This window comes from Plectropomus leopardus, chromosome 8 (genome assembly GCF_026936395.1).
Source record: "Plectropomus leopardus strain MGB_pleo_1.0 chromosome 8, ASM2693639v1, whole genome shotgun sequence".
In the NCBI taxonomy this organism is placed as follows: Eukaryota; Metazoa; Chordata; class Actinopteri; order Perciformes; family Serranidae; genus Plectropomus; species Plectropomus leopardus.
This window is the reverse complement of record NC_142183.1, coordinates 1,976,032-2,003,363: the sequence shown is the minus strand read 5'-3', so window position 1 is coordinate 2,003,363 and position 27,332 is coordinate 1,976,032. Positions and strand designations below refer to the sequence as shown.

At 42.5% G+C, this 27,332-nt stretch overlaps 3 protein-coding genes and 1 long non-coding RNA gene across 5 annotated transcripts in view; 2 read left to right on the top strand and 2 right to left on the bottom strand.

Moving 5' to 3' along the window:
- fat2 (FAT atypical cadherin 2) overlaps positions 1 to 4,619 on the bottom strand; it is a 165,811-nt gene extending 161,192 nt beyond the window's left edge. Inside the window, exon 1 of the mRNA XM_088080717.1 lies at positions 4,358 to 4,619. The gene's annotated coding sequence lies outside the window, so the exon portion shown is untranslated. The remainder of the gene's footprint in view (positions 1 to 4,357) is intronic.
- Positions 4,620 to 8,708: 4,089 nt separating this feature from the next.
- Positions 8,709 to 13,236, top strand: igfbp7 (insulin-like growth factor binding protein 7). The gene is made up of 5 exons (XM_042493511.2): positions 8,709 to 9,252; positions 10,181 to 10,290; positions 11,825 to 11,932; positions 12,193 to 12,319; positions 12,725 to 13,236. Exons 1-5 carry the CDS (start codon positions 8,823 to 8,825, stop codon positions 12,745 to 12,747), a joined length of 798 nt encoding a protein of 265 aa, XP_042349445.2. The 5' UTR covers positions 8,709 to 8,822; the 3' UTR covers positions 12,748 to 13,236.
- A 588-nt stretch (positions 13,237 to 13,824) lies between these two features.
- On the bottom strand, positions 13,825 to 26,545 carry polr2b (RNA polymerase II subunit B). Its single transcript, XM_088080716.1, has 25 exons — positions 26,371 to 26,545; positions 25,426 to 25,498; positions 24,766 to 24,916; positions 24,150 to 24,262; positions 23,835 to 24,054; positions 22,837 to 22,995; positions 22,592 to 22,756; positions 22,310 to 22,506; positions 21,802 to 21,921; positions 21,385 to 21,571; positions 21,099 to 21,242; positions 20,477 to 20,616; positions 19,972 to 20,083; positions 19,618 to 19,772; positions 18,928 to 19,126; positions 17,949 to 18,117; positions 17,701 to 17,797; positions 17,438 to 17,532; positions 17,058 to 17,308; positions 16,120 to 16,209; positions 15,695 to 15,802; positions 15,137 to 15,250; positions 14,846 to 15,006; positions 14,550 to 14,745; positions 13,825 to 14,037 (listed from the first exon to the last, which is right to left on the bottom strand). The coding sequence occupies exons 1-25, from the start codon at positions 26,387 to 26,389 to the stop codon at positions 13,948 to 13,950; spliced, it is 3,525 nt and encodes a 1,174-aa protein (XP_087936842.1). The 5' UTR covers positions 26,390 to 26,545; the 3' UTR covers positions 13,825 to 13,947.
- LOC148188812 (uncharacterized) lies at positions 16,317 to 17,105 on the top strand. 2 transcript variants are annotated; one of them, XR_015777165.1, is made up of 3 exons: positions 16,317 to 16,414; positions 16,562 to 16,612; positions 17,024 to 17,105. It is a non-coding gene; the product is annotated as an uncharacterized LOC148188812 (long non-coding RNA). The 2 variants fall into 2 exon arrangements; XR_015777164.1 differs by lacking the exon at positions 16,562 to 16,612 and adding an exon at positions 16,793 to 16,834 and having other exon boundaries at positions 16,324 to 16,414; positions 17,015 to 17,101.
- Positions 26,546 to 27,332: the final 787 nt, after the last annotated feature.

The following is a 27,332-nucleotide window of genomic DNA, read 5'->3' as shown; positions in this document are numbered from 1 at the left end:
GAAACGAAACTGAAAGTGCCGGACGAAAAGAGGAAGGGGAGTCGGTATCACAGTGAGGCTGGCCTGACTCGGAGCGGAGCTGTTCCTCTACCAAGCCCTCTTCTGTCTGGTGTCTGATCGCTGGAGAGTGAAGTGGATGAGATCTGGGACTGCTCTGCTCATCTTCACAGAGACATGGTTAACTCCTGACATCCCAGATCAAGCTGTTGAACTGGACGGACTGACCTTGAGGGAGCCATCTACCTTCTACCTTCCTTCTTAAGTTGCAACAACTTCACAAAATTCACTTCACAAAAGTAAATACAACTTAATTTTTAGTAAACTAAACAAACAGAAATACAAATAAACCCAGAGTTATATTTGATCACTTTTTTCAAGGCAAACAGTTTGCTAAATTTTTTTACAATGTGCAAATAAAGCCTCCTTAAACTGAATCACTTTCATTTATTAATCTATTAAGGCAGCAGTGGCTCAGGCCACAGGAATTTGGGTTATGAATCAAAGTGTGTATCGGAGTGTGTACCCTTGAGTACACCGAGTACCCCTGGGATTAAACATGTTTTTTCTTCTTCTATATATTAATTGTGAGCAAAACTGTGAATAAAATTTGGGTTATTCTAATCAAGAAAAGACACTGCAGGCGCGCACGCACACACACACACACACACACACACACACACACACACACACACACACACACACACACACACACACATTAATACACTACTCCAGCAGAGGGTGAAAATCAGTACTCTGTCACCATCTTGTGGTTAAAAAAAGACAGAACAGCCCTGACAGATGATCTTAACTATGCTGCACTTTTTGTTCAGATGCATGATGGATAAATATGATGTTATGAAATGTTATTGAATACTTTTGATGATGTAACATATTAAAACGTATAAAAGCCATTAAATACGTCACAAGGCTGGGCTATTTTTAGGCTAAAACATAAACCAAATAGACAAACAATATACACATCGACAGCATAGATAAAAGGAAGGATAAATAAACTATTCAAATCAAAAAAAAAAAAATTGGAAAATTGCACAAACCCTATAAGACATGTAAACTAATCTTATGAAGACAAAATGCTCTTTAATTAAAATATGGGGATGGACACACATGCAGTGAATAAATGACAGTAAAACTCTAAAAACTGTAAACCATAAAACTGTAAGAACTATAAAACTGCAAACTACCAAAAAAAAGCCAGGCAGTGATTTCCTGAACCTCCTCACACTGCACTCTAAACACAACACAGTAAAAATCTGACTGGTTGTTTATTTAATAATGTTATGGATGTTGGGATAAAGGACCACTTTAAATGGTTGTTCTTATATCTACTTGTCCTAAAATGTTTGCCTGACAATAAAAGTTCATATTCATCATACAGAATATGCGTCAGATTCTTCAAAATCCTGCGTGCCAGCTTGACAACCGTATTTTCATAAGAGGTTGTTGTTCATTCCTATCCATCACTTAAAATAATAATTGGAATACCGCAATACTAGGAAACAGCGCCTGAAGAGGATTAGTAATACTTTTGGTCTCAGCAGTGCTCACATGCAGGTTTCTTCTCGTTGAATAATCACATTATCTCTTTAGCTGCTTTTTGGTGAGTCAGCACACATGAAACAGAATTATTCAAGTGAATCGTGAATCACTTTAAAAAAAAAAAAAAAGGGGGAATAGGAGCTCTGTAAGAGTGAGATGGATAAATGTAATCCCAGAAATCCAGCCAGCAGGCCACGTCACATCAGCAACACAGCAGGTAATCATCAGCTTAAGCATATTAAACTCACTGAAAGCCTCAACTCAGAGCCCAAGCTCAGCAGTCTGGATCCAAATTAATGCAGATTCATAAATCAGGCTGACAAATAACCCCAAGTGTTTTGAGTTTCCCATGAAGTCAGTGCTACAGCAACAAGTATGGCCCTTTCAACATTTAATCAACTGGCCAGTAGTGAGTTACATTTTATAGTGGAAATTATATTTTGACATGTTATAATGTCATTTTTATAAGTTAACATGTTAATTTAAGATGTCTGTAAAATATAGGGCTGGGCAATATGGAGAAAATCAAATATCACAATAATTTTGACAATGATTTGTGTGTCTTGAATAACGGATTACTTTGTTTTTGATATCTAAATTCAAATTCTGATTGATTATAAAAGGAACTGTATATCTCAAATATTTATGTACCTACAAATTTAATTTTCACGAGTTAGATTCTATTCCATATATCTGAAATTACATTATTACTGGTCTTTATTCAATGCTGACATATCAATAATTTAACTATGACTAATCATAACTGAATTTTAGATATTTAGAATTACATTTATACCTGTAATCTAGGAACAAATGTAGACATCTACAATGATTATTGCCGCTCGTAAAAGTTGTTGAAATCAGCCACTGACATTTTGAATAGTGAGAACTGAGCGGTAGATATTGTTCCAATTCCTCCAAATTACAAAGACAAGTCAAAAATGCATTATAAATGTCTGTTAATGAGTTTAAATAGAAGTCTAAAGTAAAAGCTGATTTGGAAATGAATTGGAATTCAGTTACAGATATCAACAATGAACATTTTCCACTAACCAGTGTCAAAAATAGCAATGACACTACATTTGAATATAAAAAAGCAGCCACAGAAAAACAGCAAATAGAAATTAAAACATTTTTAACAGCAGGTATTTGCACACACACACACACACACACACACACACACACACACACACACACACACACACAGATATTAATACACTACTCCAGCAGAGGGTGAAAATCAGTACTCTGTCACCATCTTGTGGTTAAAAAAAGACAGAACAGCCCTGACAGATGATCTTAACTATGCTGCACTTTTTGTACAGATGCATGATGGATAAATATGTTATGTTATGAAATGTTATTGAATACTTTTGATGATGTAACATATTGAAACGTATAAAAGCCATGAAATACGTTACAAGGCTGGGCTATTTTTAGGCTATATCGCCGTAACTGATATATATCTCATTATTTTTGAAATCTCCTCAAGTACTGCAAAGCACTAACATATACAATGTATTAAATGAACTACAAGCAGGACTGTTAAAATACTGTTAATACTGTCTTTTAAAGGTTAGATAAAGTCTTGTTATAGTAAAAGTTCAAGTGAGCAGCTATTGGTTGTTAATACTGACGTCATTAAAGACTAAAAACTAATGATAATATTATCAAACATGTTTGATTTTTTCTGAATGCCAAAATGAGGAAAAGACCAACTTAAGCTTGGACTGAGTTTTATGATCATCTTACACCAAACGATCGAGATCACAGGAGCAAAACTCATGATTTTATTACAGCGTTGGAAATTTGCCTGCAATAGGTAATCACTTTAAAAGGTGTTCAGTGTAAACTCTGCAATAAAATAAGATAAGATAAGATAAGATAAGATAAGATCTTAAATAAGATAAGATAAGATAAGATAAGGTAAGATAAGATCTTAAATAAGATAAGATAAGATAAGATAAGATAAGATAAGATAAGATAAGATAGCGAAAGCACTGAGTGCAGCTGCAGAATACATGATAAAACATAAACCAAAGAGACAAACAATATACACATGGACAGTATAGATAAGAGGAAGGATAAATAAACTATTCAAATCGGAAAAAATGGCAAATTACACAAAGCCTATAAGAAATGTTAACACATCTTATGAAGACAAAATGCTCTTCAATTAAAATACGGAGATGGACAAACATGCAGACAATAAATAACAGTAAAACTCTAAAAACTGTAAACCATAAAACTATAAAAACTATAAAACTGTGCATACAAAAAAGCCTGAACCTCCCCACACTGCACTCTAAACACCACACAGTAAATGTTACACTATTATTGCAATTTTAAATGTTTTGCAATATGCTGCATATTGATAACACATATATGATACTATTATTTATAAGCTTTTTCACACTGCAGAAGTTTTCATTCTGTCTTATCTTATTCTAACATATTCTATATAATTATATATATATATATATATATATATATATATATAATTTTACAGTTTATTTTAATATTCTTTACTACAGCAACATATGGTGGACTTTAAAAGGAATTGATTTTAATATATTAGTCGGCTACAAAAAAGAGCAACCGAAGCTCATTCAATGCTAACAACCAGTACAACCAATACAACCAATACAACCAGTACAAACAGACCTAGCGCACAAAGCAACATGACAGAACCAGCTAACAGCGACAGAAAACACCAACCAATAAAACAACCAGCAGCCTCAAAAAACAGCGAACAGACAGAAATTAAAACCAGCATTTTTAACAAACAGCAGGTATTTACCGTAGACGCGCCTTCCTGTAGCCTCTGGGCGAAGATGTTAGCGGCCGTTAGGACCGACAGACTGAAGAACGATACACGGGAAATGTTTGAGGTCTTCCGACGGTGAAAAACAACAACCGAAAACACCGAAAACGCGTTGATTTCCTCTACGAAGTCTTTCTAAAGCTACATTATGGGCTGTCAGTAAGCTAGCTAGCTAATGAAATGCTAATGTAGCATCCTCAGGTGTTTGGCCGACGCTACCTGCGCACTGTCTGTGGACCGGAAGAGTGGGCGGGGCATCGACAGTCTAAAAAGACCGCCAAACTTTCCCACAACTAAGCCCCGCCTCCCTTAGTTACCGTTGCCAAGCATGTTGCCAAGCTTTTAAAAGGACCAACAGAGAAAAATATATATATGTAATAATCTATGTATTTTCATTTGATTTAATTCATTTTATTTTATTGAATTATTTGGTTAAAACACTCTAAAAGGACTGAAACATTTTCTCACTGGAGTAAATAATTAATTTTAGACTGAATCCTCCCTCTTATGAAAATCTATGTATTATTTTCGTATTTTTATTTGATTTATTTTTATTTTAATTCATTTAATTAATTAGTTAAAACACACTAAAAGGACTAAACACTTTCCCACTGGAGTACATGATTAAGTTTAGACTGAATCCCCCCTTGTATGATAATGTATTTATTATTTGTGTATTTTTATTTGATTTAAATTTTTTTAAAAATACATTAAATAAATAAATATGGAACTATCGAATCATCCCCCAAGTTTTTTTTTTTTATTCTTTTAATAAATTTAAGTTCCATTTGAAATACCTAAAACTTCTAAAAGGACCAAAAGAGAAAAACAATTTGGGGTTTCCCAGGAAGACTAGTTTAAACCCCAAATGTCTGGGGATAATGGCCCAAACACCCGATGACCCTGGGGTCCACTACTGATGATGGTCCTAAAATCCACTCCTGATAGGGATCTCTTTAAAACACACCAAAATGGGATCAAAATCTCATCTAAAACCCAACATTAAGCTTCACCAGGCTTTCGACATTAAAGCAAGATTTAAATACCTATTAAAGGATCACATAAAGACCAGACAAATCAGGCTTAAAAATGCCAAGACAGGCATAAAATACAAAATGTAAAGGAAGGGTACGCAGTGAGAAATGGATAAATACTTGATTTAATAAAAGGTAACAGGACACAAAGCGTAAACTGCTCCACCAGAAACAACCTAAAACAGCATCAGCTGACCCTAATCTTTACTTAGAGAGGGACTGTGCCTCAGATCCAAACCCCTAAAGCCAGAATTTCATTTAAGAAACAAGAATCTTCACATCTGAGAACCCGAATCCTCGAATGAACCGACAAGACACAGAAACAGTGAGCATGCACTCCGAGTCAGCTGATGACGAGAGTCGGCCGGCGCTTTGACTTTGACTCCAGTACACCTGCCCAGTCGACGGACGAGGCGGGGGGAGCAATCCAGGTAACTCACAGTCCCTAACCGTCTGTGAATGTTTGCTGGGCTGAAAAAGGACATTTTTGTGTTTGTTTGGGACTCACACGATGAGTTTTAATAAACAATACAAACGTTAGAAGATTTCAAAATACAAAATTACAAAGACAGACAGGCAGAGACACAGACAGACAGAGACACAGACACAGACACAGACACAGACAGACAGAGACACAGACACAGACACAGACACAGACACAGACACAGACAGACAGAGACACAGACAGACACAGACACAGACAGACAGAGACACAGACAGACACAGACACAGACAGACAGAGACACAGACAGACAGACAGACAGACAGACAGACAGACAGACACAGACACAGACACAGACAGACACAGACACAGACGCAGACGCAGACGCAGACGCAGACAGACAGAGACACAGACAGACAGACAGACAAAGACACAGACGCAGACAGACAGAGACACAGACAGACAGACAGACAGACAGACAAAGACACAGACACAGACACAGACACAGACACAGACACAGACAGACAGAGACACAGACAGACAGACAGACAAAGACACAGACGCAGACACAGACACAGACAGACAGAGACACAGACACAGACAGACACAGGCACAGGCACAGACACAGACACAGACAGACAGAGACACAGGCACAGACACAGACACAGACAGACACAGACACAGACACAGACAGACAGAGACACAGACAGACAGACAGAGACACAGACAGACAGACACAGACACAGACACAGACACAGACACAGACACAGACACAGACGCAGATGCAGATGCAGACGCAGACAGAGACACAGACAGACAGAGACACAGACAGACAGAGACACAGACAGACAGACAGAGACACAGACAGACAGACAGATTAGAGTTGTGCTCTGTGGTTTCTCGTCTCTTGAGACAACAAAGACACAGTGACCACAAAGACACTTAAAACCACCATAAAGACACTCACAGTGACCACAGAGACTGAAAACTAGAGATGCACGATAATTGTCGGCCCGATAATGAGATTTATGACGTCATACTGATAATCCGATTACAAAGTGTTTGGCCGATAAACAGCACCGATAATAATAAGCGTAAATTGCTGTAATTTCGCCCGTGTTGCCATGGTTTCACTCCTCCAGAACTACACACACTGCATTATGCTGCGTGTCAAACTGCTGCTGCTCGATCAGTCCACAACATGTCATCAGTCAGCAGGGTTTAACCCTTTCTTTCTTTCTCTTTTTTTTAACTCTTTCCCCGCCATTGATGAGATTTTCTGTCAATCTGTGTTTCCACTGTAGTGTGGGGACACTGTTACCGATGTTATACAATAAAACAACATTTCCACCCAAAAACAAACCAACAAGACGATCTAAGGTCCCAGGGTGACGGAGGAGAGGACTACTAAGGTACCGACTTTATCGCTATTTAGCAGCTTTTCGGAGACGCTCAGCGGCGCTGTTTTAAAAAAACGCAACGGGAGAAACATTTAGCGACTTATTTAAATCATCAGTGAACAAGGAGGAAATATACAGTCCAGGGCCCTTATAGGAAATATAGGAGGCCGCTGAGAGCGCCACACGCTGGAGGGGCGCCGCTGGTTGTGCTCAAAAAAACCCAAAACCCTGATAATAGTTTATTGTCCTGTTAGCGCTCTTTCTTCATGTTCTGCCCTGAAAATAACAATAATAATAATACTTAGGGTCTGTTCTGTAGCTGTGACCTGTCCTGACATTTTGGGGAATGTTCCTCTCTCTAGATCCATTATAACTACAACTGAATATTATTTTCGACATTATTTTTGTACAATTCAAGTTAACATAAGAAGATGAGAGGGGAAAAAACCCTAAAATATATAAATGAAACAGATTTTGCTCTTGAAAGACTTTCTTTTACAAAAATGCAATTTTCCAACTTTTTGTCTGAAATGTTGTTTTTGGACGAATTTGGACTATTTGAAAATTATTATAGTGCATCACTGTTCAAAATCACCACAAAAACACTCACAGTGACCACAAAGAGACTTAAAACCACCTGAGGGACTCCTGGAGGTCACAGAACCACATCATCTACAAACAGATTAACTCTTGACTTGAATCGCTAACAGAAGCTGAGATCAGAGTCAAACCACCTCGTCCTCTCACGGGCATCGATCACTGTGTGATTTTTCAAAATGGGATCTGAGAGACGTGTCATCTAGCAGGCTCAACATCTGGATCTTACTCTCAGTCCAAATCCTGAAGAGTGAAATTAGTTTTGACGTTGACGACCTAAAACCAGCAGCAGATTCAGGCGAGGGAAATATCAGACAAACATGGATCAGCAGCTTCACGAAGAAAACCCGGTCCAGACTGGAGAAGTCGCCGAGATCAGCTGTTATTCTCTCACCCCCCAAATTTGGGGCCTCTGACTGTTTCTGTCCCTGAGATGTAGCAGTCAGACGGCGTCTGCCGGAAGTTTCAACCCTGTGATTCAGAGCCCGCCGGGACGTCCTGAATTCATCCGGCTGAACTGAACCAAACAGTCTGAACAATAACAGGAAGAGTCGCTGTGACCTCTGACTCAGGAGCATTTCCTGTTTTTATTTTATAAAAATAACAAACTGTGAGTTTGATTTTCACATAAAACAGGTTTTAAAAGCTTTGTGGAGTTTTTTTTTTTGTTTATTTTCTACTCAACCGATGTTTGTTGATTTTGTGTTTTCTATTTGCAGTCTGAAAAAAGTTTTATTTAACATTATTATTATAATTATTATCGTTATTATGGGTGTAGTCGTTGAACAGTGTGTGGCGGCTGACAGCAGCTCTGGGATCAGTCTGCTGTGTGAGGCGGAGTCAGCAGCAGCAGCTCTGAGTGATCAGGTCTCAGAGTCTCACAGTCTCAGTCAGGGTTCAGATCAGCGCTCAGTCTCACAGTCTCAGTCCGGATTCAGGCGCGTCACGATTCATATCAGACCTCCGTCATGAAGTCTGCCTCCGTCTTTCTGTCTCTGGTTCCGGTTCTGCTCCTCCTCTCGGACCGGGTCTCTGCGGGTCCGGGCTGCGGACCCTGTGACCCGGCTCAGTGCGCTCCTCTCCCGGCGGACGGCTGTCCCGCCGGTTCTCAGCTGGACTCCTGCGGCTGCTGCTCGGTGTGCGCCGCTGCGGAAGGAGAGCTGTGCGGCGGCCGCCGCGCGGCAGCGCGCCGCTGCGGCCCCGGACTGGAATGCATCAAAAGCAATGAGGACAAGAAGAGCAAGCTGGGCGTGTGCGCGTGCAAGACCAACTACGAGGTCTGCGGCACCGACGGGGTCACGTACCGGAGCGGCTGCGCACTGAAGAGCGCCAACCTGAAGGCCGAGAGGGAGGGCAAAGAGCCAATCAGCATCCAGAACAAGGGCCGCTGCGCCTCAGGTGAGACTGTGAGCCTCAGGTGAGATCTGAGCCTCAGGTGAGACTGTGAGCCTCAGGTGAGACTGTGAGCCTCAGGTGAGATCTGAGCCTCATGTGAGATGTGAGCTTCAGGTGAGATCTGAGTCTCAGGTGAGACTGTGAGCCTCAGGTGAGATGTGAGCTTCAGGTGAGATGAGAGCCTCAGGTGAGATCTGAGCCTCAGGTGAGACTGTGAGCCTCAGGTGAGACTGTGAGCCTCAGGTGAGGCTAATGGCTAATGAAGTTTATTGATCAGGTTCTTCTGATGTTATTTATGTAGAAACAACATGAATATTTCATGATGTTTGCTACAAAAACAGACTGAAGACACGTCAGAGAGACAGACTACGGACGAGTTCACATCACGTCTGCAGCGCCGATCATAAAAATCTGTTTTATTTAAAATATGTCAGATTGAGATGGCGTCTGTAGAATTTACAATGACATGATGAATTCAGTTTAATTTAAAATATTTAGGGTTGACAGGGTGTCTGCAGTGTTGATCTGTTTGGTTTCCTCGGGTCGAGGCTGGTTTTCGGGTGTGTTTTGGAGGAGAACGTGTCAGCGCCTCTCTGAGCCTCTGACAGTAACAGACAGTGAGTGATGATAATCCAGCTTCATCCCTCCGAAAACAGCAAATTCCTTTCTACATGAAAACCCTCACTGAGCACGCTCAGAGCAAACCGAAAACCCTCACTGAGCACGCTCAGAGCAAACCGAATTCCTCTGAGGTCACCGAGGCTTTACTGTCTCTGATGGATTCCTGCGACCTGTTTCATCCTGTTTGTGATTCTCTGCCAGAAAACCTCAACTACCACTTCATTTACTGTCTGTCTCTGTCTGTCCATCTGTCTCTATCTAACCCGTCTGTCTCTGTCTCTCTCTGACCCGTCTGTCTCTGTGTCCCCAGCTCCGGTCATCGTCACCCCTCCAGGTGAGGTGTACAACGTAAGCGGCTCTCAGGTGTACCTGAGCTGCGAGGCGGTGGGTGTGCCCACACCTGTCCTCACCTGGAAGAAGGTGAGTTTCTGTGTCTTCACTCAGTCAGATTCAGTCTGCACCTTCAGAGTTTTTAAAAATAAACTTTCAATTATCGAAAAGTAAAATATAAAGATGAAACCTCTGAGCGCCGGTGCGCCTCGCCGCCGTCCCGCTTCCTGTTTCCTGCTGCTGTAGAAACAATAAGAGAGCTCCACCCGAACACACACAACAGGAAATTAACCCCGATTCACCACCGACACACACACACACACACACACACACACAGCCACACAACAGAAAATTAACCCCAGATTTACCACTGACACACGCACACACACACACACACACACACACACACACACACATACACACACACACACACACACAACCACAGCTGAAATACACCACGCCTGCTGCCCCCCCGACACCGCCCCACATAAGCAGAAGAAAATGAATGGATGGATGTTAACACATCACATGTTACATCTAACAAGTTAACATGTCACATCCAACATGTTATCATGCCACGTTACATCCAACATGTTAACACATCACATGTTAAATGTAACGTGTTAACGCATCACATGTTAAATGTAACATGTTAACGCATCACATGTTGATGTTCCGTGTCAGAGGCGGTGCGGTGGATCATGAGTCGGTCTGTAGGGCGTCAGTTTGATCATGAAAATAAATTTGGAGGTTTGAAACCTGCAGAAAAACAAACGAGCTTCGTTTGAGGTCCAAAACTTTAGCCTCTTTCAGGTTTCATTTCTCTCTCGTGGCTCAACGTGGAGCGATGAAGAAAGATGGTTGAATTAAATGTCAGCGTGATGCTGAGGACTGGAGGGGTTATAAAGAGAAAAACAGCCGTAATGAGCTCACCTGCAGCCTCAGGTGTTTCAGGTGTGTCAGCTGTCAGCACGTCTGTCAGCAGACGGCTTCTCTGCAGGTTCAGACTCTTTTTGTTTATCCACTTCAGATCGACAGAAATGTTCTTGCAGAGAGAACCAGCTGAAACACGTTTGCAATCACAAGAGAATATTCCTCATGACCTTCTACAGAGTCAGACGCCCAAAACCAAAATCTGTCTCTGCAAGAACTGATCTCAGATCATCTGCAGAGTATCAAGAACTGATCTCAGATCATCTGCAGAGTATCAAGAACTGATCTCAGATCATCTGCAGAGTATCAAGAACTGATCTCAGATCATCTGCAGAGTATCAAGAACTGATCTCAGATGTTTTAAAGAATCTTTTAAACTGAATTATCATGAAGATCACAGTTTCACTGAAGACACAAACAATGTGAAGTACAGACGTAAAGACCATGTGGACGTAAAGACCATGTGGACGTAAAGACCATGTGGACGTAAAGACCATGTGGACGTAAAGTCTGTGTGTCTGCAGACTGTTTCTGACTGTTGGATTATTTTCAGCCTCCAGAAACAAATTTTTCTTCTGTGAAATCATCGTTTTAATTTAATTTGTTACAAAATCTTTATTGACATGAAAGATAAACAACCTGCCAGACGATGATTGGATGATGCTGATGATGACTGGGTGTCTTCCTTCAGGTCCTCAGTGGGAAGAGGAGGATGGAGCTTCTTCCTGGAGACAGAGACAACCTCGCCATTCAGACGAGAGGAGGACCAGAGAAACACGAAGTGACCGGCTGGGTGCTGGTTAGTGTTTTATATACAGAGAGAGTATATATATATATATATAGAGTATAAATACTGTCGATATGCACGTTATGTTGTGACGTCCTGAGAGCTTTTGTCTCGGAGCTGTGGACGTGCGGCTGCAGGAAATGTCAAACGTTGACGGAAATCAGTGGAAAATGTTTTCATTGATCCGAAACACTGAAGCAGAAAAACCTTTTGTGACAGGAAGTGATGTCATGTTGGGCCAATCAACATCACTGACCGTGCCTTTATTTCAGATCTCCCCTCTGACCAAAGACGAAGAGGGATCGTACGAATGTCACGCCACCAACTCCAAAGGAGAAGCTTCAGCTGTCGGCGCCATTCACCTGGTTGAGTCCATCGATGACATCATCGTCAAGAAAGGTAACAACACAAACAACCACAACACACGGTCCAGTGTGTCGGATTTTGGGGGATTATGTTGTTATGTTTATGTTTACATAGAGAGCAGATTGAAAACATGATGTCACGGCGAAGTTGACCTTTGACCTTTTCATCATTCATCATTTTATCCTGTGAGACATTTGTGTGAAGTTTTGTCATAATTAGCACATTAATTCTTGAGCTATGGACAAAACAAGTGACCTTTGACCTCCAGATTGTAATCAGTTCACGGTTGAGTCCAGCTGGACGTTTTTGCCAAATTTGAGGTAATTCCCTCGAGGCGTTCTTGAGACATCGTGTTGATGAAAGTGAGACAGACTAACGAAAAAGTGGCGATCCAGCTGTTTGTAAAAACTCTGACCTGATGATGTCATTTCCTTTCAGTGACGAAGGAGGACGAGCTGTGATCACCTGATCAGAGAGGAGGACGTCACAGGAAACGGCTGAGGACGTTTAAAACTCAGTGAAATCTGATTTTCTTCTTCGTTTTCATGTTCTGATTTTAAAATAAACATTTAGATGAATAATTTGGTTTCAGTAAAAAAAAAAGAAATCTTTTTTTGTTGTTTTCCTTTTTTCTCTTTATCTTTTTTTCTTGATTTTTTCACGTCTTTCTGGATTCAAAGTTGAACTTTTTTATTTTTATTTTTTTTCATTTATTCTCTGAACTGAAATCATTCATGCTTTTATTTTGGAAAGATTTAATCTGTATTGATCATCAGCTCAGAGTTTCGTATTTAACCATTTTAATCTCTAAGTTGCAGTTTCTGATAAAACTGAAATGATTTTTGATTCTCTTTAACTGTAATAAAAGTCGAGTTTTTATTTTGTCGAGTGAAACTGATCAATAATCAATGTTTGCTGTTTCACTGTTGAATAAATCGACTTCAAAGTTTCCACTTTGTTCTCAGACGTTTCTGTGACACCTGAATCTGTTTGACACGATTGATTTTATTTGTAAGGCGACAGCTGCCGATTCTTTAAACTCTGTCCGCTCTGTGAGCACGACGTCAATTTGATTCATCAGATATTAAATACCAACGGACTGATCGATGTTCTGATCACTGATCGATCAGCTGAAATACACCAGCAGAGTAAAAACATTATAATTATCAGCATTAGTATTAGTTATCATTTATAAGTGATTTTATTATTATTGTTATAACCATTATTATTATAATATATATATATATATATATATATTAAAATCATTATTATATTTATTATTATTACTTTATTATTATATTTATTATTACTATTACTATTATTATTATTATTATTATGAAATGGACCAGAGGACAATGCAGAGACATTTCAGTGCTCCGCTAAACACGTGATGGCGAGGGCCGGCATAAATGTGTCAGCCAGTAGCGGCGACCACGTTAGCGGTGTGCAGACTCTGCCTTCTTGGCGTGCAGACGTTCGTTTGGTCACACGATGTTTGTAAACGAATGAGAACGCAGAAAAAGAGTCGTGACCAAAAATTATTGAAGAAACTTATTTATTCTAATTTTACAAAAACAAAGAGACGACATCAAAGGGTTAAAACATTAAACTTCCTGCTGACGATGTCACATATAAGGAGGCCTGTGATTGGCTGAGCGGCTCTATGACGTCATCATACGAGGAGCGATGCTCATGGACATCAACTCCTGGAAGAGGAGCTTACAGGCATACGGCATCCGGACCAGAGAGATCTGAGGGGACAGAGGGACGGACAGAGGGACGGACAGAGGGACGGACAGAGGGACGGTTAATAACTGGACAGCTGGAGTTCATCCTCTCACAGCTCACTCTGATTTTAATTTAACACTCGACAGATGTTTATGTGTAAACCTATAAGACATTTGAGACATGCTTTAAATGTTTATAAATAAAGGTTATATATGTAGTTACTGATCATGTTTACCTGTTATTGATCATGTTTACCTGTTATTGATCATGTTTACCTGTTACTGATCATGTTTACCTGTTATTGATCATGTTTACCTGTTACTGATCATGTTTACCTGTTATTGATCATGTTTACCTGTTATTGGTCATGTTTACCTGTTATTGATCATGTTTACCTGTTATTGATCATGTTTACCTGTTATTGATCATGTTTACCTGTTAGTGATCATGTTTACCTGTTATTGATCATGTTTACCTGTTAGTGATCATGTTTACCTGTTAGTGATCATGTTTACCTGTTAGTGATCATGTTTACCTGTGTCTTGTTGCGGCAGCCTCGACACTCGTACGTGTGCGTCCTCGTGTTGGCGATGGCCATCAGCCCACACAGGTTACAGACGTGGACTTGATACGGATCAGAGGCCTCGAACAGACGCTCTCTGAGGAACTGAGCCGCTCCGTGAGCGATCTGACAGTCACGCTCCATCTCCCCGAAACGTAGACCGCCATCACTGAGGGACAGACAGACACACAGGTGAGACACACAGGTGAGACACACAGGTGAGACACACAGGTGAGACAGATGGACAGGTATAGAGGTGTCTCCCTCACCGTGATCGGCCCTCCATAGGCTGTCTGTTGAGGATCTGGACGGGGCCCCGGGCCCTCGAGTGGATCTTGTCATCCACCATGTGCTTCAGACGCTGATAATAAGTGGGACCGATGAAGATCTGAGACGTCAGCTTCCTCCCCGTGAACCCGTTATAGAGGACCTGATCAATAAGAACGATAATCTGGTGTCAAGATCAACTCATCTTTACCGATCATTTTTATCGATCACAGATCAATAATCTGAACTCATCTTAACCCATCATCTGTATTGATCAATAAGTTAACAGTGACCTCATTTCCTCTCAGGTGGTATCCGTATTCAGACAGCAGGTTCGACACTTTCTGTACGTTGACGGCGTCGTTAAATGGCGTAGCGTCGCCGATCTCACCTTTGTTCGCAGAAACCTGAAACCAGAAACACACAAACGGAGTTCAGGTAAATACATGTGAATATAAATATATGTGAATATACAGACTATAAATATATATGAATATATAAACGATAAATATATGTGAATATAAACTATAACATGTAATATGTATATGGACTATGATAACTGTAATATGTGACTATAGACTTTATAAATATGTGAATATAGACACCAGATATACGTGTCGATGTCAATACATGTTCATTTATAACATACATGTAAATATAAATCTATGTAAATATTTGAGAGCAGAGAGAACCTGACAGTCTTATGATCACAAACATTTGGCAGAAACTTTTGCACAAAGCGACTTAAAAAATTAAAATGAATTATTATTCTCTAAACAAAAATAACTTTCCATTTTAAAATAAAGGTGGAAGGATCAGATCATTGATCAATATATGATATTGATTAGTACCTTCCCCTGCAGACACTCGATCAGATGGCCGACTGTCATTCTGGACGGGATGGCGTGCGGGTTGATGATGATGTCAGGTGTGATTCCCTCACAGGTGAACGGCATGTCCTTCAAAACAAAACATGTTTACCAACAAACACATCGCTGTTTACCAACAAACACATCACTGTTTACCAACAAACACATCGCTGTTTACCAACAAATAGCATCAGCTTTTATAAACTTAACAAACATCGAGAATCAAACAAAATATATATAAATAAACAGATAAATAAGACTTTGTGTTTACCTCCTGTCTGTATGTCTGTGTACTTCCTGTTTACCTCCTGTCTGTATGTCTGTGTACTTCCTGTTTACCTCCTGTCTGTATGTCTGTGTACTTCCTGTTTACCTCCTGTCTGTATGTCTGTGTACTTCCTGTTTACCTCCTGTCTGTACTGGATCCCACAGGTTCCCTTCTGTCCATGACGGCTGGCGAACTTGTCTCCGATCTGAGGAATCCTGACGGAGCGAACCTGCAGGAAACAGGAAGCTGGTCAGAGGAAACAACAGATACATTTCCTGTTGTTGTTTCGCCCTTCGTCCTCTGCAGCGCTTTAAAAGCGAGCGTCAGAGTCACTGCCGTCTTTTTAGGAGAATTACTCTGACATCACGTCTGACATCTAACCAGTTGGAACCCGAACACCAGACCAGCAAAACCAGGAATCCACCCACTGTCAGGTGTCTCAGCTGTTCTGTCAGGTGTCTCAGGTGTTCTGTCAGGTGTCTCAGCTGTTCTGTCAGGTGTCTCAGCTGTTCTGTCAGGTGTCTCAGGTGTTCTGTCAGGTGTCTCAGCTGTTCTGTCAGGTGTCTCAGCTGTTCTGTCAGGTGTCTCAGGTGTTCTGTCAGGTGTCTCAGCTGTTCTGTCAGGTGTCTCAGGTGTTCTGTCAGGTGTCTCAGCTGTTCTGTCAGGTGTCTCAGCTGTTCTGTCAGGTGTCTCAGCTGTTCTGTCAGGTGTCTCAGGTGTTCTGTCAGGTGTCTCAGGTGTTCTGTCAGGTGTCTCAGCTGTTCTGTCAGGTGTCTCAGCTGTTCTGTCAGGTGTCTCAGGTGTTCTGTCAGGTGTCTCAGGTGTTCTGTCAGGTGTCTCAGCTGTTCTGTCAGGTGTCTCAGCTGTTCTGTCAGGTGTCTCAGGTGTTCTGTCAGGTGTCTCAGCTGTTCTGTCAGGTGTCTCAGCTGTTCTGTCAGGTGTCTCAGCTGTTCTGTCAGGTGTCTCAGGTGTTCTGTCAGGTGTCTCAGCTGTTCTGTCAGGTGTCTCAGCTGTTCTGTCAGGTATTCTGTCAGGTGTCTCAGGTGTTTTGTCAGGTGCAGTGTGGCGTCCTCTCACCCTGATCTTGCAGAACTTGTAGCCCTCCTGGTTCAGGGTCACCATCACCTGGTCCACGATGCCGGTCTCACTGGTCCTCAGGAAGGTGCTGCAGTCCCTCTTGGTGTAGCGCCGGTTGGTGCTGTCCAGCTCGTCGTCGTTCTCCGGCAGCGTCACTGTCTTCCCGATGATCACGTCCTCACCGGAGACTCGAACTCCAGGCGCGATGAGCCCGTCATCGTCGAGCTTGTCGTAGATTGCGTGTCTCATACCTATGGAGGATTTAGATTGGTTCTCATTCTGTGGTTTTAGATTAGCCCAACCCACCACAACTTCCAACACCTATGATTGGACGCTGCGGTCACACCTGAGCACAGGTGTTAGCTTTTACCAGTTCTCACCCTGACAGGTTTCACGGGTCGGCTTCTCAAAGATCTCCTCCTGATCAAAACCTTTCTTTGACTCCTGCTCTTTGTAGGACCGATAAAAGACAGACCTGCAGGGGGAACACACAGATTCAAATAAAACAGAGACCAGTAACACCAGTAACACAAGAGAAAACACACAGCAGGACTTTCACACAGAGATTCAAGCACAACATAAACCAGTAACACCAGTAAGACAAGAGAAAACACGAGTGAGTGGGGTGAAGAAGTTGACTGACCTGAAGAAGCCTCTATCGACGGCTGAGCGGTTCATGATCACTGAGTCCTCCTGGTTGTATCCCGTGTACGAGGCGATCGCCACGATGGAGTTGATACCTGAAACACAACCATCAGTCTGACTGTACAGGTGTGTGTTACCTGCAGGCTGTACAGGTGTGTGTTACCTGTACAGGTGTGTGTTACCTGAAGGCTGTACAGGTATGTGTTACCTGTACAGGTGTGTGTTACCTGTACAGGTGTGTGTTACCTGCAGGCAGCTCTCTGAAGCGCAGGTACTCCATAGATCGTGTGGTGACCAGCGGTTTCTGAGGGTAGTACAACACGTGAGCGAGCGTGTCCATCCGAACATGGAAGTTGGTGATGTAGACGCCCATGGCCTGTTTGCCCATAGCAGACTGGTAGGTGTTCCTGGGAGACTGAACAACAAACAAAACAAACAAACATAAACAAAGAGGTGCTACGATCCCTGACAGAGTGTTTACATCAGATCCAGGATCAGCCTTTTTACCTGCATCCACCTGCTGAACACACCAGCGTTCATACACCACCTGTCTGCTCTACAGCCACACGAATCACCTTCACTCTACATGAACCACAGTCACACGTTCACACACAGTCACACAGTCACCCGTTCACACCCATTCACACAGTCACCCGTTCACACACAGTCACACAGTCACCCGTTCACACAGTCACCCGTTCACACACAGTCACCCGTTCACACACAGTCACACAGTCACCCGTTCACACGCAATCACCCGTTCACACACAGTCACCCGTTCACACAGTCACCAGTTAATACACAGTCACACACAGTCATCCATTCACACAGTCACCTGTTCACACCCATTCACACACAGTCACCCATTTACACAGTCACCCGTTGAAACACAGTCACCTTTTCACACACAGTTGCCCGTTCACACTCAGTCACCCGTTCACACACATTCATGCATTCACAAACAGTCACCCGTTAACACACATTCATTGGTTACACATTTACTTCTACACATCTGTGATGTTTGTTTGTTTGTACCTGGCTGTGGTGATGTTTGTTTGTTTGTTTGTTTGTTTGTTTGTACCTGGCTGTGGTGATGTTTGTTTGTTTGTTTGTTTGTACCTGGCTGTGGTGATGTTTGTTTGTTTGTTTGTACCTGGCTGTGGTGATGTTTGTTTGTTTGTTTGTACCTGGCTGTGGTGATGTTTGTTTGTTTGTTTGTTTGTACCTGGTTGTGATCGGGGAAGGGGATGATGGAGGCGCAGACTCCGAGGATCATGGACGGGTGGATCTCGCAGTGCGTGTAGGTGGAGCAGTAAGCCACGCCCTTCTCCTGGAGATCGTCAGGGGTCATGGCGAGCATCACAGTCTCCTCCTCTAGAGTGTCGATGTATTCCACCACGCCGCTCGCCACCAAGTCCTGCCAGCTGACACACACACAAACAAACAAACAAACAACTTTACAAGATCAGCCGACAACTCTACACAAACAACACCAGAGAGTCACCTCTGTCTCACCTGTCCTCTGTCTGAATTGTTGCTTACCTGTCCTCTGTCTCACCTGTCCTCTGTCTGAATTGTTGCTTACCTGTCCTCTGTCTCACCTGTCCTCTGTCTGAATTGTTGCTTACCTGTCCTCTGTCTCACCTGTCCTCTGTCTGAACTGTTCTTTGCTTACCTGTCCTCTGTCTCACCTGTCCTCTGTCTGAATTGTTGCTTACCTGTCCTCTGTCTCACCTGTCCTCTGTCTGAATTGTTGCTTACCTGTCCTGTCTGAATTGTTGCTTACCTGTCCTCTGTCTCACCTGTCCTCTGTCTGAATTGTTGCTTACCTGTCCTCTGTCTGAATTATTGCTTACCTGTCCTCTGTCTCACCTGTCCTCTGTCTGAATTGTTGCTTACCTGTCCTCTGTCTCACCTGTAGTTGTTGTACTCTCTCTCCTTCAGCTGGTCGATGTGTCGTCTCTTCAGCAGCAGTTTCTGTTTCTCGACGATCAGCAGCGGCCTGCAGATCCGTCCAGCGTCCGTGTAGATTCTGATCTCTCGTTCTCTGATGTCTCTGATCATGGACACCTGAAACATTCAGAACAAGCAGGAACCTGAGCTCAGGTATGCAGGCGTTCGAAGGACACGACTGTCGGGTCTCGGTGTGGATCGGCGTGCCGGACTGTTTGCGAGAATTTGACAGTTAGACAGAGTGGATCTGACAGACTGTGACTGTCAGTGTGGACTCGGCAGCAGGTTTCCATCAGGAACTGAAGGATCTGTTTACCTCGGACACGATGATGTCCATCTGTCTGCGGAGTTTCCTCAGAGTGTTCATCAGCTGTTCGGGATCTTTGTGGATTCCAACCCAGCAGCCGTTCACAAAGATCTTCGTGGCACTTACACATTAAAACACAAACCACAAATAATCCAAATATACTCACCACATGTAAAGTCACAGAAAGTTTGATTTAAATGTTTGATTGCTGATTCATGAAAATACATTTAACACTGTGCAGGAGCTAATAATCCTTTTATTCTGGAGGTTTGGTTGACTTCCTGTTGTCACTCTGATAGACACAGAGTGCTGCTGCCATCTGCAGGGCAGTTTGAGACATGACACACGAAGAATGAACTTAACTACTGCAGAGTAATAAAATAAACAAAACTTAAGAGATTAAACCAATCGTAAAAATAAAACTAAGATGAAAGCAAGCATAAAAAAAACCTAAGGAGAATAAAACGAATATAAAAATAAAACTAAAGAGATGAAACCCAGTGAGGGGACTGACTCTGCGATGGCAGCAGGTGAGATCTCCTCCAGGTTCTCCATACTCCACTCCTCCAGAAACTCCAGGATCGGGGACGGCTGGGAGCCCACAGAGATGTAGGCCATGAGGGCCAAGTTCTTCACCAGGCCCACAGCGTGACCCTGAAACACAGTCCGCCAGTCAGTACCACTGATTGATTAATGGATTAATCAATACCACTGCGGGATCAATGAACCAGTCAATACCACTGACTCATCAATCAACTATTCAATACCACTGACTGATCAATCAACCAGTAAATACCACTGACTGATCAATCAACTAATCAATACCACTGACTCATCAATCAACTATTCAATACCACTGATGGATCGATCAACCAGTCAATACAATTGACTGATCAATCAATGCTCGGCTAGAGTTAAACTGGATTCACATTGTAGATCCTGTCTTGTCACATATTTTCAGATATTTTTTGGGTCCTGTGTATCTTCAGATATTTTTGGGGTCCTGTGTATCTTCAGATATTTTTGGGGTCCTGTGTATCTTCAGATATTTTTGGGGTCCTGTGTATCTTCAGATATTTTTGGGGTCCTGTGTATCTTCAGATATTTTTGGGGTCCTGTCAGGTGTTTGTTTGTACCTCGGGCGTCTCGGCCGGACACACCATTCCCCACAGTGTGTTGTGCAGCTGTCGGGGTTTTGCCAGTTTGCCGTCTCTGCCGATGGGAGAGTTGACTCGGCGCAGGTGGGACAAAGTCGAAGCGAACGTCAGACGGTTCAACACCTGAAACAGGAAGACGTGTCGATGAGGATTCAAGTGAAAACGTTTTTACAGTGTCGGTCTGACAGAAAGCCCTGATGATGAGGTCCTTCAGTTTTCTGAGAGTTTAACTCCTTAGGTATCAGATGGAGGCAGGTGTGCTCACCTGGGACACGCCCGCTCGGGCCTGGTGAGCCTTCTTCACGTCGCCCCAGTTCCCGGTGGCCAGCGAGTACTTGAGGCCGTCTGAGATGATTCGGGTTTTAATGGCGAGCTCCAGATTGAAGTCTTTTCCTCTGTCGATGAACTTCTGGGCGTAAATCCTGATCTCCTTCAGCAGGTTCTTAAACATGCTGAACACACAAAGGTTCGTGTTTAGATTAAATAATTAAACTGTGTTCAGCAGGTTCTTAAACGTGCTGAACACAAAGTTTTATTCATTCACAGAACTGAAACTCAATGAACCTGCAGCACATTAAATCGTGTTTTATACGATATAAACTGTTTGTGTTTCTGTGGTTTCAGTGTTAAAGGAGAGTGAGTCGGGGTCAAAGGTCAGGTGCGAGGCGTGACAGAAGCCCACCCTCTGAACAGGAAGGCCAACAGCGGCCCGGCCAGGTCCAGTCTCTTGTTGCCATAGTGATCTCTGTCGTCCAGCTCACGTCTGCCGAGAGCCGCGAGCAGCAACCTGTGGACCATGTACCTGTAAATACACACAGAAATACACACTGTTACACACTAACATGCACTGACAGCTGTGAGGGTCTCACCTGTGCAGGTGTGATGGTCTCACCTGTGCAGCTGTGAGGGTCTCACCTGTGCAGGTGTGATGGTCTCACCTGTGCAGGTGTGAGGGTCTCACCTGTGCAGGTGTGATGGTCTCACCTGTGCAGGTGTGATGGTCTCACCTGTGCAGGTGTGAGGGTCTCACCTGTGCAGGTGTGATGGTCTCACCTGTGCAGGTGTGATGGTCTCACCTGTGCAGGTGCGAGGGTCTCACCTGTGCAGGTGTGATGGTCTCACCTGTGCAGGTGTGATGGTCTCACCTGTGCAGGTGTGAGGGTCTCACCTGTGCAGGTGTGTTGACTCACCCTAAGAAGTAGGCCTTCTTGGTCTCGCAGAAGTCGCTGACTCCGACGTGCGGCAGCATCTCTTTCTGCAGGACTTCTTTGGCGTATTTGATTCTTCGTTCTTTTGTCACTCCGGGTTTCGCTCCTCTGGAGCCGATAAAGTTCAACGCCACGTTCTGCTCCTGAATCACAAACGCCTCGTCTAGAGACGGCTTCACCTGCAGACACAAAGACATCACTGGTGACATCACAGCTGGGGGGGGGTGGTTACACTGAGGATGGGTAAGCAGTAACGGTACTGACCATCTCCATCATCTCGGGGTCATCGAAGTCGTAGATGATGTGTTCCAGTATGTCTCTGTCCGACACGAAGCCCAGCGCCCTGAACACGATGATGATGGGCACTTCCTGTCTGATGTACGGCAGCGTGGACACGATCCTCTGACCGATGGCACTCTTCTTCACACCCTGAGAGAGACGATCAATAACCAATCAATCCCACCTGTCCTCCCATGGGTCCTCTCCTTCCTGTGTGCAGGTGGACTCACCTGTCCTCCTCGGGCCATCATGCTGACCCATATGGTGCTGGTAGGGCGGGACGAGTTCTCTAGACAGGACCGGCACTCTCCGGTGTACGCGTACTTCGAGTCCTTCTTAGCAAACACGTACACTGTGTTGGTCGCCATCTTCTCCTGAGCGATCAGCACCTGGAAACCAGTAGGGGACACCAGTTTAACCAGTAAACCACCAACACACCAGTTTAACCAGTAAACCACCAACACACCAGTTTAACCAGTAAACCACCAACACACCAGTTTAACCAGTAAACCACCAACACACCATATCAATATATATCACAATATCCATCAAATCAGTATTTCTGTCGAGTTTAAAGGTTCCTTTGACTCCTCAGTAAGATATGTAGATATCATCAGGTTAATTTTGGTTTAAATATTATTTATTTTCTGTCTATTCTACTAAAATTCAAAGAGGTCCAGTTACTAAAATCTCCTCCCAGCAAAGGTCCGAGCCTCATACCTAAAATCAATATCACCATTAACTGAACATTTTACTTCCATTATGATTCATGAAAGATTATTTTGCTTTTTTTGTGGTTTGTTTTTTGCCCTTTTGAGTCGGCCTACTAGCTGCCAACAGCCTGCCAACATTCACAGTTAGAGAAAGGCTGAAAATAAGCTTGTGTTTGTGGCCCCGGGCCCCCGATAAAAATAACATCTGGAGCGGGCTGTCGCACATGTCCGCGCGCTGGAGCGGGCTACATACAATCTGTGTCTGACAGCTTGCTTCAGGTGGGAGGAGGCAGGTAGAAACTCAGTGTTTCTTGTAAAAAACCTGCCAGCGAGCACGTTATGTTCACAGAGTCAGTTACCATGGCGACTGACTCAGAGTTTGACTTAACTCTCTTTTTGTAACGGCCATACGATGATCCACTGTGACCGCCGACTGACAGACAGATCACGTACACACTCTCAGCAACAACGCTGTGATGTCACGTGGCGACGTCATGTGATGATGTCAGGCATACCTTCTCGGAACCGTTGATGATGAAATAACCTCCGGGGTCGAGCGGACACTCGTTGAGCTCGCACAGGTCTCGATCCGTCAGGCCGCTCAGCAGACAGTAGGTGGAGCGGAGCATGATGGGAATTTTTCCGATGAAGGTCTTCTGGTGCTGAGTCTGCAGCTGGTCCTCGCCTTCCTTTATGATCGTCTTTGTGATGTCCACGTACAGCGGCGCCGAGTACCTGTGACACAGGTACAACAGATGACAACAGGTGAGACCAGGGGAGAACAAACAGGCGAGACCAGGTAAGAGCAGGTCAGAACAGGTGAGACGTACGTGAGGTTTCGTAGTCTGGCCTCGTTGGGCATCATGGGTGACGGCGCGCCGTCTCTCTCCCAGTGGGTGGGCTTGGACAGGTAGATCTGCTCAAACTTGAGCAGGTAACGAGGCTGAAGGAGAAAAACAGTGATGTCACACCACCTGAACAGGTGAGACGCCGACTTTTACTCACCAGGTGTACCAAGAATTTCAACAATAACAACACAAAAACACAAAAACCGTGAACACATCAGACTGCGTTCATTCAGCTGCTGCTCCCTCCATCAGTCAGCGAAGAGTTAAAACACATTTAACCTTCACTGAAAAACACTGAACATATTCTAAATTCAACCTTCACTCTGACTGAGGCTGTTTGTTAGGTCTCTAAATCTGTTTGGCTGCGTCCAAAGAGGGACATGTTCACTTTCTGTGTGGGACACGTTCAGTTTCTGTTTGGTAGATTTGGTTTATCAACGTGACAGAGAACATAAAATGGTCCGAGCAGGAACGTCAGGGACCAGCTTTAAATCTAAGAACGTTTCTGACGACAGAAACAAACGTGTCTCTGATTTCACAGCTGTGACCAGATCCAGGTCCTGGTCGAGATCCAGGTCCTGGTCTGGGTGTTGCTCACCGGCTCCTCCACCTCTCCTGAGGTGTGCTGGGCTTCAGCCTGCAGGTCGATGGGCGGAGCGTCCTCAACGATCCTCTGAACCGACATCTGGATGAACTCATCGAAAGAATCCAGCTGCTGCCGCACCAGACCCTTCTCGTCAAAGTAAGAGCTGCCAGAGAAACACAGTCTCGTCAAAATAAGAGCTTCCAAAGAAACACAGAGTCTCATCAAAATAAGATCTGTTAGAGAAACACAGAGTCTCTTCGAAATAAGAGCTTCCAGGGAAACACAGAGTTTCATCAAAATAAGAGCTGGCGGAGAAGCACAGTCTCCTCAAAATAAGAGCTATAAGTAACCAGGAGCTGCTCTCCGTAGTCCAGATTATAATCCAGAAAAATTAGAGGACTTTTTAAACACCCCGACCCAATAACAGACAACAGGAGAGCCTCAGACAGGAGAACCAGATGTGTGAGAACGTCTCATATTTAAATTTCCTCCTGAAAATTGTTTGATGTGTTTCACTTGTTAAGTTTCTGTTGTAAAATTCAACAGACAGCTAATGAGTCTCTCATATTCAAAATAAAAGTCTGTATGTAAAGAGATCTGATTCATTCATATTCAAAATAAAAGTCTGTATGTAAAGAGATCTGATTCACTCAGACGTCCAGGTGAGTTTACCTGATGACGATCCAGCACGCTTCCTGCCACAAATCTGGAGTAATTTCATCCTCGTCCTCATCATATTGATTATCTGAAAACACACAAACATGAAAGACATGATCACAAATTTACATTATCACGAGTCAATATACGAGTGAATAAACATTTCTCTGATCAATATTTATTATCACTCATCAATTACTGTACGCTGAACCATCGACTCAGGGCATTACTTATGTTTTGTGTGTTTTATTGTGTATTTGAATGTATTAGAATGTCTTAGAATAACAAACATACACACAAACAGCGTGTCTGAGTCTCACAATAACACACACACACACACACACACACACACACACACACACACAGCGCGTCTGAGTCTCACAATAACGAACACAAACACGCTTGATTATCTCTACAGAAGTTGTTGGCATGTTAGCATATTAGCTGAAACAAAGCTCCGCAGCTTCAGCTGTTGTTAGCTTGCCGGTCAGTGAAGTTTCATGTTTTCAGACGGAGCTAATGTTAGCATGTGTCTGTAAAGTACCGGTGTGTTAAAATCGTTACTGAAGCTAGCTGCTGTTATCGTGTTTTCAAATGGAGCTAATGTTAGCATGCGTGTTTGTAAAGTACCGGTTTGTTTGGATATAATAATGTTTGAGTTGTTACTGATGCTAGCTGATGTGTTTACATGTTTTCAGACGGAGTTAGCATTAGCTCAGAGCTAGCTGCTGTTAGCATGTGTTTTCATGTTTTCAGACGGAGTTAGCATTAGCTCGGAGCTAGCTGCTGTTAGCATGTGTTTTCATGTTTTCAGACGGAGTTAGCATTAGCTCGGAGCTAGCTGCTGTTAGCATGTGTTTTCATGTTTTCAGACGGAGTTAGCATTAGCTCGGAGCTAGCTGCTGTTAGCATGTGTTTTCATGTTTTCAGACGGAGTTAGCGGTGTGTTTGTCGGCTCACCTTCGTCCTGGTCGTACATCTTTCACGTCCAGAAAATATGAAAATAAAATCAAACTCAGACACCAAATACACTCTAACTTTGAACAAAATATTCAATATTTATCCACAGAGTCTCTGACGACGAGCAGACGAACAGCGCGCCCCGGAATAAACCTGTCACTTCCTCCTCCTCCTCCTTCTTCTTCTTCGTGTTTTAATGGCAATCTAGGCCGCTGCTGCCCCGCTGTGTTTCCACCGGTCATTACACCTGCTGGTCTAAATCCCGCGACACAACTAACAACGATTTTACCGTCAGGAAACTTTTTTGTATACTTTCAAATATTTTTATTAAATATTTAATGTGCTTTTGTATATTATCTGTAAACACTTTGTTCTACTTTTCATTGATAAATATGTTTAAACACTTTTATTTTTTTATTAAATATTTTATATAGTTTTAGAAAATATTTATATACATTTATTAATTTTAAGGAAACCTTTTTATGTACCTTTCTTTTTTAATATTTTTATATACTTTTATATATTTTTAAGAAACACTTTTATATACGTTTATATATCTTAAGTAAACACTTTGCTATACTTTTCATTATTAAATATATTTATATACATTTATATATTTTTAGTTAACACTTATGTGTAATTTTGTCTATTTTTATTAATATTTTATATGTTTCTTAATTTTAAGTAAACACTTTTATGTAACTTTCTTTTAAAAATATTTTTATATATGTTTATATATTTTTAAAAAACACATATACATTTATATAGTTTTAGTAAACACTTTTACATCATAATTAAACAATTTTTATATGTTCATATATTTTTATTAAATCTTTTTTGTACTTTTATATATTTTTGTAAACATATTCATATACGTTTCTTTATTAAATATTTTATATACTTACCACATATTCTTATAAAATATATCTATATAATGTAGAATTTTATTAAATATTTTATAT

Excerpts from the sequence above, each read along its gene's own strand:
- igfbp7 (XM_042493511.2), top strand. The coding sequence starts at position 8,823 with ATGAAGTCTGCCTCCGTCTTTCTGTCTCTGGTTCCGGTTCTGCTCCTC. Across the intron at positions 9,253-10,180 it reads CAAGGGCCGCTGCGCCTCAG|CTCCGGTCATCGTCACCCCT; the intron begins GTGAGACTGTGA and ends CTGTGTCCCCAG. Across the intron at positions 12,320-12,724 it reads TGACATCATCGTCAAGAAAG|TGACGAAGGAGGACGAGCTG; the intron begins GTAACAACACAA and ends ATTTCCTTTCAG.
- polr2b (XM_088080716.1), bottom strand. Across the intron at positions 22,757-22,836 it reads TGATGGCCCGAGGAGGACAG|GGTGTGAAGAAGAGTGCCAT; the intron begins GTGAGTCCACCT and ends CGTCTCTCTCAG. Across the intron at positions 14,038-14,549 it reads GCTGCCGCAACAAGACACAG|ATCTCTCTGGTCCGGATGCC; the intron begins GTAAACATGATC and ends CTGTCCCCTCAG.